This window comes from Lithobates pipiens, unplaced genomic scaffold (assembly GCF_037356315.1).
Source record: "Lithobates pipiens isolate NorthernLeopardFrog02 unplaced genomic scaffold, aLitPip1_a1.2 Scaffold_22, whole genome shotgun sequence".
Classification (NCBI taxonomy): Eukaryota; Metazoa; Chordata; class Amphibia; order Anura; family Ranidae; genus Lithobates; species Lithobates pipiens.
In genome coordinates, this window is record NW_027507784.1 from 2,540,321 (window position 1) to 2,551,465 (window position 11,145).

General features: G+C 52.3%; 1 protein-coding gene across 1 annotated transcript; it reads right to left on the reverse strand.

The window, feature by feature from the left end:
* Positions 1–8,552: 8,552 nt before the first annotated feature.
* LOC143925202 (taste receptor type 2 member 39-like) lies at positions 8,553–9,464 on the reverse strand. The gene has a single exon (XM_077449799.1). The coding sequence runs from the start codon at positions 9,462–9,464 to the stop codon at positions 8,553–8,555; it is 912 nt and encodes a 303-aa protein (XP_077305925.1).
* Positions 9,465–11,145: the final 1,681 nt, after the last annotated feature.

The following is an 11,145-nucleotide window of genomic DNA, read 5'->3' on the forward strand; positions in this document are numbered from 1 at the left end:
CCATCCCTGTGCTGTGATCATTATGAGGGGCCCCTCCCCCCATCCCTGTGCTGTGATCATTATGAGGGGCTCCCCCATCCCTGTGCTGTGATCATTATGAGGGGCTCCCCCATCCCTGTGCTGTGATCATTATGAGGGGCTCCCCACATCCCTGTGCTGTGATCATTATGAGGGGCCCCTCCCCCCATCCCTGTGCTGTGATCATTATGAGGGGCCCCTCCCCCCATCCCTGTGCTGTAATTATTATGAGGGGCTCCCTCCATCCCTGTGCTGTGATCATTATGAGGGGCTCCTCCCATCCCTGTGCTGTGATCATTATGAGGGGCTCCCCCCATCCCTGTGCTGTGATCATTATGAGGGGCTCCCCCCATCCCTGTGCTGTGCTCATTATGAGGGGCTCCCCCCATCCCTGTGCTGTGATCATTATGAGGGGCTCCCCCCATCCCTGTGCTGTGATCATTATGAGGGGCCCCTCCCCCCATCCCTGTGCTGTGATCATTATGAGGGGCCCCTCCCCCCATCCCTGTGCTGTAATTATTATGAGGGGCTCCCTCCATCCCTGTGCTGTGATCATTATGAGGGGCCCCCCCATCCCTGTGCTGTGATCATTATGAGGGGCTCCTCCCATCCCTGTGCTGTGATCATTATGAGGGGCTCCCCCCATCCCTGTGCTGTGCTCATTATGAGGGGCTCCCCCCATCCCTGTGCTGTGATCATTATGAGGGGCTCCCCCCATCCCTGTGCTGTGATCATTATGAGGGGCCCCTCCCCCCATCCCTGTGCTGTGATCATTATGAGGGGCTCCCCCATCCCTGTGCTGTGATCATTATGAGGGGCTCCCACCATCCCTGTGCTGTGATCATTATGAGGGGCTCCCCCATCCCTGTGCTGTGCTCATTGAGGGGCCCCTCCCCCCATCCCTGTGCTGTGATCATTATGAGGGGCCCCTCCCCCCATCCCTGTGCTGTGATCATTATGAGGGGCTCCCCCATCCCTGTGCTGTGATCATTATGAGGGGCTCCCCCATCCCTGTGCTGTGATCATTATGAGGGGCTCCCCCCATCCCTGTGCTGTGATCATTATGAGGGGCCCCTCCCCCCATCCCTGTGCTGTGATCATTATGAGGGGCCCCTCCCCCCATCCCTGTGCTGTAATTATTATGAGGGGCTCCCTCCATCCCTGTGCTGTGATCATTATGAGGGGCCCCCCCATCCCTGTGCTGTGATCATTATGAGGGGCCCCTCCCCCCATCCCTGTGCTGTAATCATTATGAGGGGCCCCCCCATCCCTGTGCTGTAATCATTATGAGGGGCCCCCCCATCCCTGTGCTGTGATCATTATGAGGGGCCCCTCCCCCCATCCGTGTGCTGTGATCATTATGAGGGGCTCCCCCCATCCGTGTGCTGTGATCATTATGAGGGGCTCCCCCCATCCCTGTGCTGTGATCATTATGAGGGGCTCCCCCATCCCTGTGCTGTGATCATTATGAGGGGCTCCCCCCATCCCTGTGCTGTGATCATTATGAGGGGCCCCTCCCCCCATCCCTGTGCTGTAATTATTATGAGGGGCTCCCTCCATCCCTGTGCTGTGATCATTATGAGGGGCCCCCCCATCCCTGTGCTGTGATCATTATGAGGGGCTCCTCCCATCCCTGTGCTGTGATCATTATGAGGGGCTCCCCCCATCCCTGTGCTGTGCTCATTATGAGGGGCTCCCCCCATCCCTGTGCTGTGATCATTATGAGGGGCTCCCCCCATCCCTGTGCTGTGATCATTATGAGGGGCCCCTCCCCCCATCCCTGTGCTGTGATCATTATGAGGGGCTCCCCCATCCCTGTGCTGTGATCATTATGAGGGGCTCCCACCATCCCTGTGCTGTGATCATTATGAGGGGCTCCCCCATCCCTGTGCTGTGCTCATTGAGGGGCCCCTCCCCCCATCCCTGTGCTGTGATCATTATGAGGGGCCCCTCCCCCCATCCCTGTGCTGTGATCATTATGAGGGGCTCCCCCATCCCTGTGCTGTGATCATTATGAGGGGCTCCCCCATCCCTGTGCTGTGATCATTATGAGGGGCTCCCCACATCCCTGTGCTGTGATCATTATGAGGGGCCCCTCCCCCCATCCCTGTGCTGTGATCATTATGAGGGGCCCCTCCCCCCATCCCTGTGCTGTAATTATTATGAGGGGCTCCCTCCATCCCTGTGCTGTGATCATTATGAGGGGCTCCTCCCATCCCTGTGCTGTGATCATTATGAGGGGCTCCCCCCATCCCTGTGCTGTGATCATTATGAGGGGCTCCCCCCATCCCTGTGCTGTGCTCATTATGAGGGGCTCCCCCCATCCCTGTGCTGTGATCATTATGAGGGGCTCCCCCCATCCCTGTGCTGTGATCATTATGAGGGGCCCCTCCCCCCATCCCTGTGCTGTGATCATTATGAGGGGCCCCTCCCCCCATCCCTGTGCTGTAATTATTATGAGGGGCTCCCTCCATCCCTGTGCTGTGATCATTATGAGGGGCCCCCCCATCCCTGTGCTGTGATCATTATGAGGGGCTCCTCCCATCCCTGTGCTGTGATCATTATGAGGGGCTCCCCCCATCCCTGTGCTGTGCTCATTATGAGGGGCTCCCCCCATCCCTGTGCTGTGATCATTATGAGGGGCTCCCCCCATCCCTGTGCTGTGATCATTATGAGGGGCCCCTCCCCCCATCCCTGTGCTGTGATCATTATGAGGGGCTCCCCCATCCCTGTGCTGTGATCATTATGAGGGGCTCCCACCATCCCTGTGCTGTGATCATTATGAGGGGCTCCCCCATCCCTGTGCTGTGCTCATTGAGGGGCCCCTCCCCCCATCCCTGTGCTGTGATCATTATGAGGGGCCCCTCCCCCCATCCCTGTGCTGTGATCATTATGAGGGGCTCCCCCATCCCTGTGCTGTGATCATTATGAGGGGCTCCCCCATCCCTGTGCTGTGATCATTATGAGGGGCTCCCCCCATCCCTGTGCTGTGATCATTATGAGGGGCCCCTCCCCCCATCCCTGTGCTGTGATCATTATGAGGGGCCCCTCCCCCCATCCCTGTGCTGTAATTATTATGAGGGGCTCCCTCCATCCCTGTGCTGTGATCATTATGAGGGGCTCCTCCCATCCCTGTGCTGTGATCATTATGAGGGGCTCCCCCATCCCTGTGCTGTGATCATTATGAGGGGCTCCCCCCATCCCTGTGCTGTGCTCATTATGAGGGGCTCCCCCCATCCCTGTGCTGTGATCATTATGAGGGGCTCCCCCCATCCCTGTGCTGTGATCATTATGAGGGGCCCCTCCCCCCATCCCTGTGCTGTGATCATTATGAGGGGCCCCTCCCCCCATCCCTGTGCTGTAATTATTATGAGGGGCTCCCTCCATCCCTGTGCTGTGATCATTATGAGGGGCCCCCCCATCCCTGTGCTGTGATCATTATGAGGGGCTCCTCCCATCCCTGTGCTGTGATCATTATGAGGGGCTCCCCCCATCCCTGTGCTGTGCTCATTATGAGGGGCTCCCCCCATCCCTGTGCTGTGATCATTATGAGGGGCTCCCCCCATCCCTGTGCTGTGATCATTATGAGGGGCCCCTCCCCCCATCCCTGTGCTGTGATCATTATGAGGGGCTCCCCCATCCCTGTGCTGTGATCATTATGAGGGGCTCCCACCATCCCTGTGCTGTGATCATTATGAGGGGCTCCCCCATCCCTGTGCTGTGCTCATTGAGGGGCCCCTCCCCCCATCCCTGTGCTGTGATCATTATGAGGGGCCCCTCCCCCCATCCCTGTGCTGTGATCATTATGAGGGGCTCCCCCATCCCTGTGCTGTGATCATTATGAGGGGCTCCCCCATCCCTGTGCTGTGATCATTATGAGGGGCTCCCCCCATCCCTGTGCTGTGATCATTATGAGGGGCCCCTCCCCCCATCCCTGTGCTGTGATCATTATGAGGGGCCCCTCCCCCCATCCCTGTGCTGTAATTATTATGAGGGGCTCCCTCCATCCCTGTGCTGTGATCATTATGAGGGGCTCCTCCCATCCCTGTGCTGTGATCATTATGAGGGGCTCCCCCCATCCCTGTGCTGTGATCATTATGAGGGGCTCCCCCCATCCCTGTGCTGTGCTCATTATGAGGGGCTCCCCCCATCCCTGTGCTGTGATCATTATGAGGGGCTCCCCCCATCCCTGTGCTGTGATCATTATGAGGGGCCCCTCCCACCATCCCTGTGCTGTGATCATTATGAGGGGCTCCCCCCATCCCTGTGCTGTGATCATTATGAGGGGCCCCTCCCCCCATCCCTGTGCTGTGATCATTATGAGGGGCTCCCCCCATCCCTGTGCTGTGATCATTATGAGGGGCTCCCCCATCCCTGTGCTGTGATCATTATGAGGGGCTCCTCCCATCCCTGTGCTGTGATCATTATGAGGGGCTCCCCCCATCCATGTGCTGTGATCATTATGAGGGGCCCCTCCCCCCATCCCTGTGCTGTGATCATTATGAGGGGCCCCTCCCCCCATCCCTGTGCTGTGATCATTATGAGGGGCCCCTCCCCCCATCCCTGTGCTGTGCTGAATTTTCGTAACAATAATGAAAGTTCGTTATGATAAAATTATCAGAAATTCGTAAACAAAATTTTGTATGCATAAAAATTTGTATTTCGGATCCTCACGAATTTCCAGAAAGTAATCGCACATGTCTCAGCTTTACCACATCCATAACGAACGCAACTGTGCTTGCCAAGTCCGCAGTCTGATCGCATTTAGTAACTCAACACCAAGAAATATTTTGGAGAGTGAAAGCTGCCCCAACACACGGCATAGATCCGGGGTCTCCAAACTTACTAAACAGGGGCCAGACTCTCTAGGGGGCCACTGGGAGTATTCAATGCTTCATCATTGGTATTGGTGGGTGGAATGGTGTCAAATGTTGGTATCAAGGGAAGGAAAAGTGCCCCACCATTGGTGTCAGTGGGAGAAATGGTGCCACTGACACCAACAATGGAGGACCTTTTATGCATATGATTGATGTCCTTTTCACCTGAGTGACACTTTATATTGGGATCCACACTATGATATTTATTTATTTATATGTTTTTAAATCTATTTATTTCTTCACTATTTCACTCTATATGATTGGATATTATTATTCACATGTACAACCCCTTATCTCTGTGATATTTATTATTGTCACCAATAGCTATATATATATATATATATATAATGCTCTTCTTTTTTTGGATTTTTTTTTTATATATTTGATGACTGATCATTTAGTGATTAGGTTTTGAATTTTGAGAATTTTCTATTAATATCTAATTAACTTCACGCCAGGAATTTTTGAGAATTTTATTATTTATTGATTATCTCATTTCAGTTTCACGCCAGGAGCGCAACACCATTCCTATTTATTTTACTCACCAGTCACACCGCCTACTCAACGGTCACTCACCAACTCACCGGTCACACCGCCTACTCAACGGTCACTCACCTACTAACCGGTCACACCGCCTACTCACGATCACACCGCCTACTCAACGGTCACTCACCAACTCACCGGTCACTCACCTACTCACCAGTCACACCGCCTACTCACGATCACACCGCCTACTCAACGGTCACTCACCAACTCACCGGTCACACCGCCTACTCAACGGTCACTCACCTACTAACCGGTCACACCGCCTACTCACGATCACACCGCCTACTCACGATCACACCGCCTACTCAACGGTCACTCACCAACTCACCGGTCACACCGCCTACTCAACGGTCACTCACCAACTCACCGGTCACACCGCCTACTCACGATCACACCGCCTACTCAACGGTCACTCACCAACTCACCGGTCACACCGCCTACTCAACGGTCACTCACCTACTAACCGGTCACACCGCCTACTCACCTGTCACACCGCCTATTCATCGGTCACTCACCTACTAACCGGTCACACCGCTTACTCACCTGTCACACCGCCTATTCACCAGTCACTCACCTACTCACCGGTCACACCCCTACTCACCGGTTACACTGCCTACTCACCGGTCACTCACCTACTCACCGGTCACACCGCCTACTCACTGGTCACTCACCTACTCACCAGTCACACCGCCTATTCACGATCACACCGCCTACTCAACGGTCACTCACCTGTCACACCGCCTATTCATCGGTCACTCACCTACTAACCGGTCACACCGCTTACTCACCTGTCACACCGCCTATTCACCAGTCACTCACCTACTCACCGGTCACACCCCTACTCACTGGTTACACTGCCTACTCACCGGTCACTCACCTACTCACCGGTCACACCGCCTACTCACTGGTCACTCACCTACTCACCAGTCACACCGCCTATTCATCGGTCACTCACCTACTCACTGGTCACACCCCTACTCACCGGTTACACTGCCTACTCACCGGTCACTCCCCTACTCACTGGTCCCACCACCTACTCACTGGTCACTCACCTACTAACCGGTCACACCGCCTACTCACCGGTCACTCACCTACTAACCGGTCACACTGCCTACTCACCTGTCACACCGCCTACTCAACGGTCACTCACCAACTCACCGGTCACACTGCTTACACACCAGTCACTCACCTACTCACCAGTCACACTGCCTACTCACTGGTCACTCACCTACTCACCGGTCACTCACCTACTCAGCAGTCACACCGCCTACTCACCGGTCACTCACCTACTCAGCAGTCACACCGCCTACTCACCGGTCACTCACCTACTCACCAGTCACACTGCCTACTCACTGGTCACTCACCTACTCACCGGTCACTCACCTACTCAGCAGTCACACCGCCTACTCACTGGTCACTCACCTACTCAGCAGTCACACCGCCTACTCACCGGTCACTCACCTACTCAGCAGTCACACCGCCTACTCACCGGTCACTCACCTACTCAGCAGTCACACCGCCTACTCACCGGTCACTCACCTACTCACCGGTCACTCACCTACTCAGCAGTCACACCGCCTACTCACCGGTCACTCACCTACTCAGCAGTCACACCGCCTACTCACCGGTCACTCGCCTACTCACCAGTCACACCGCCTACTGGTGTGATTAGACAAGACAGCAATATATGGTTATACAGGTCCATGACCCCCAAAACACATTCAGTATAAGGTTACAAAAGTGAACAGGCCATTTGGTTATGAGTCCTAAGTCATGCGTCCATGGCCCATAGAACAAGGAAAGGGAAAAGACAGGCCAAAGCACAATTTATATATATATATATATATATATATATATAGAGTATAAACGCTTATGCCGGCTGTTTTCTTGTGTGTTGAAATGACAGAATGAGCTCAAACCCAAGTCTAAAAGTTAAAGTTTTATGAACTTTTACTCATCAAGATGGAGTCCGTTTGGTTTGGTCATATCACTCCAGTGGGCGACTTGCCGTTTATATGGTGGTCCGGCTCACCGCTATCCAGCTGATTGGTTCTGCTGCTGCTCCCCGTGACCTCTTCCTCACCTCTTCAGGGGGGGTTTATATACCTCGGTATAAGTTCAGCAAGTACGAACTTTGCTCATTTATGACCCAGCGCCTTTGGTTACTTGTTTGGCCTGTGAACTGGATGGAGCGCCTCAACCTACCTACATTGGTGCTACCGTTTCTAAGTGAGAAATGTCCTCTACTGACAAGACATTTCAATTGGGAGTATCCTGCATCACCCCACAACCCCTCCCCATGCTTCTACGGGCAAATAAATCTCCAAAAAGACAAAATCCTGGACTGTTTACTGAGCCAGAGTGGACGGATGGTTTCTGGCTGCCTTGGAAAAGAACCTGTGGAATCCATATTGGCCCCAATGAGGGAAGCCCTGCACATTCAGAGGACACCCCGTCATCTCATGCCATGCTTCCACCAGCCAGGAGTCCACCTTCATCCTAAGGTCTGATCATTCCAACTGGAGGTCCTCGTTCCTCGCTACTGTCCCGGCACAGAACCTCTGTAAAAACATCTTCCTGAGCTTTGGGCTGGACTGGATAAGCTTGCAGTTCATATGGTGGTCCGGCTCACCACTATCCAGCTGTTCTGCTGCTCTCCGTGACCTCTTCCTCACCTCTTCAGGGGGGGTTTATAGACCTCGGTATAAGTTCAGCAAGTTCTACTTTTCATGAACTTTGCTCATTTATGACCCAGCGCCTTTGGTTACTTGTTGGCCTGTGAACTGGATGGAGCGCCTCAACCTACCTACATTGGTGCTACAGTTTCTAAGTGAGAAATGTCCTCTACTGGCAAGACATTTCAATTGGGAGTATCCTGCACCACCCCACAACCCCTCCCCACGCTTCTACGGGCAAATAAATCTCCAAAAAGACAAAATCCTGGACTGTTTACTGAGCCAGAGTGGACGGATGGTTTCTGTGTGCCTTGGAAAAGAACCTGTGGAATCCATATTGGCCCCAACGAGGGAAGCCCTGCACATTCAGAGGACACCCCGTCATCTCATGCCATGCTTCCACCAGCCAGGAGTCCACCTTCATCCTAAGGTCCGATCATTCCAACTGGAGGTCCTCGTTCCTCGCTACTGTCCCGGCACAGAACCTCTGTAAAAACATCTTCCTGAGCTTTGGGCTGGACTGGATAATGATGGAAGCTTCCAGTGATGGAAAGAAAGCCAATATCAACCAGGCAATAGGATATATAAACGCAGGGAAGGTTGGCTGGGGGTTGAAAATGAGTAAGTCCGCCGTGCTGATGATGGCGGAAAGGAGAAGCAATAAAATCATTGTCCTCACGGCACTGACATGGGCCTGAACCCTGGAACCACCGGGCCCTGAGCCGTTTTGCTTCATATTCCGGACATGGGTTAATAAAGAGGATGTGGTGATGATTAAGGAGACTAGAATGAGGGAAAAGGACAAGCAGATGGTGGCACAGGCCAGGGGTATAAAATAGAAGCCAGTTAAGGAGATTCCAGAAGAAGAAGTGGAATTCTGACCGGAGACCCCGGCATCAAGACACCAGATGGACGGAAGACTGATAGAAAGAGACACAATGGCTGACAATGAAAGGACGTGAGGCACGGAAGATGAGAAGCTTCTCTTTATCCGGACAAAGATCTGGTGCTTTAAGTTGGTGATATGAGTCCAATAATGGGTACTGAGCCAGGCAATGAGCCAATAATTGAAGTACAAGTGGAATGGGGTAAGGACCACCATCGTATGGAAGATCTTCTTTCGGTAATAAATCGGATGCCATAACTCAATAGTGTTCACCAGCAAGGTCCCTCGCATGGTAACGTTGGTGACTCCCATGACCAGCTGGATAAGATCGGAAGGGCTCATCTTCTTCATCCCGTTTCTGAGGCTTTTTAGGTGAATTGACACGATACAGGAGTTGAGGAAGAAGGAGAGAAGGCTTTCCAGGACATTCACGAAGAAAAGGACAATATTTAGCAGCAGCATCCTTTGTACGGAGTGCAGCTCTCTGGCTGCCAGGAGGAGGTTTAGACAGAGATTACCCAGGAGGACAGATGGGCTGCTAGGGGAGCTCGGCCAATGCAAATGGCCCCAGGCTCTCGGTTACACGTCGTCCGGAGATATGACACTCCAACCCATTTCCATATCTGCTGTGATGGATGTGCTGAAGAGCAGCTGGAAATTATAATTATACATCCTAAAAGCAAACCTGACTTCAGACAGGCATGTACTGGCCATTGAGACTACAGGGAGTTTCCCGGTGGGCCGATGGCTCAGTGGGGCCGGTTTCAGTGACAAAGTTATGGCTGCGCGGCTCGCCCTCAACTTCACGCAGTGATGTGAGAAAGATGAGAAAAATACAGAGGAGAATAAGTGAAATAATAAAAGAGGTTAGAGAGGACTCCTTATGTTGTGCTACTTATGTTTTTTTGCACAATTATGTATAGTTTTATAATCTGTTTTTGTGCTTGTTTGCAAAATTAAAGTGGGCCGGTCTGGATGAAGTCCAGGGCCAAATTTTTGTCCCAGTCCAGCTCTGACTTCAGATATGTGTTTCCTGGTACGTGTGTACAGGCTGCCAGAGGGGCTGCCAATTGAATCGAAGACAAACGATTCCTCCGTTTGATTCTGAACCGTCTACGTTGCAGATTCCAGTAGGCCGAAATAATAAAGAGTCATCCTAAGGTTGCCCAATATCACAGACTAGCTTGGAAAAGTTGGTCTGCAAGCAAGATTGTGTACAGAAAAAGGTGACTTCTCGAGCAATTAGCAATATAACCTCCAAATGAATTAAACAACTGGTATACAGTATCTACAGTGCCTGGAAAAAGTATTCATACCCCTTGACATTCCCCACATTTTGTTACAACCAAAACCATAAATGTATTTTATTGGGATTTTATGTGATGGACCAACACAAAGTGTCACATAATTGTGAAGTGGAAGGAAAATGATAAATGATACAAATAAATATGTGAAAAGTGTGTGGGGGAGGGGCATTTGTATGGTGCCCCCCGGAGTCAATACTTTGTAGAACCCCCTTTCTCTACAAGTCTTTTTGGGGGTGTCTCTATCAGCTTTGCACATCTAGAGAGGACATTTCTGCCCCATTCTTCTTCTTTGTAAAATATCTCAAGCTCTGTCAGATTGGATGGAGAGCGTCTGTAATCAGCAATTTTCAAGTCTTGCCACAGATTCTCAATGGGATTTAGGTCTGGACTGTGACTGGGCCATTCTCACACATGAATATGCTTTGATGTAAACCATTCCATTGTAGCTCTGGCTGGATGTTTCGGGTCGTTGTCCTGCTGGAAGGGGAACCTCCGCCCCGGTCTCAAGTCTTTTGTAGACTCTAAGCCCTCCTTGTACACACAGTCGGACATTCCGACGGAAAATGTCCGATCGGACCATGTTGTCGGATAATCCAACCATGTGTGGGCTCCATTGGACTGTTTCCATCGGAATATACGACCGACAAAGTTTTCCTGTCCCATGTGTTGAGTTCTTGATCCGATGATCTCACAAGAAGTCCACATTATCCCTCCAACTCCCGGAGGCATGCTGTCATTTTGGCTAGGTTTGGGCAAGTAGACCCCGGCACAAGTCTTGGTATTCCGGATGTGCATCCAATCCTTCCCCTTTCCCAAGCCATACTGGCCAGGTGTGG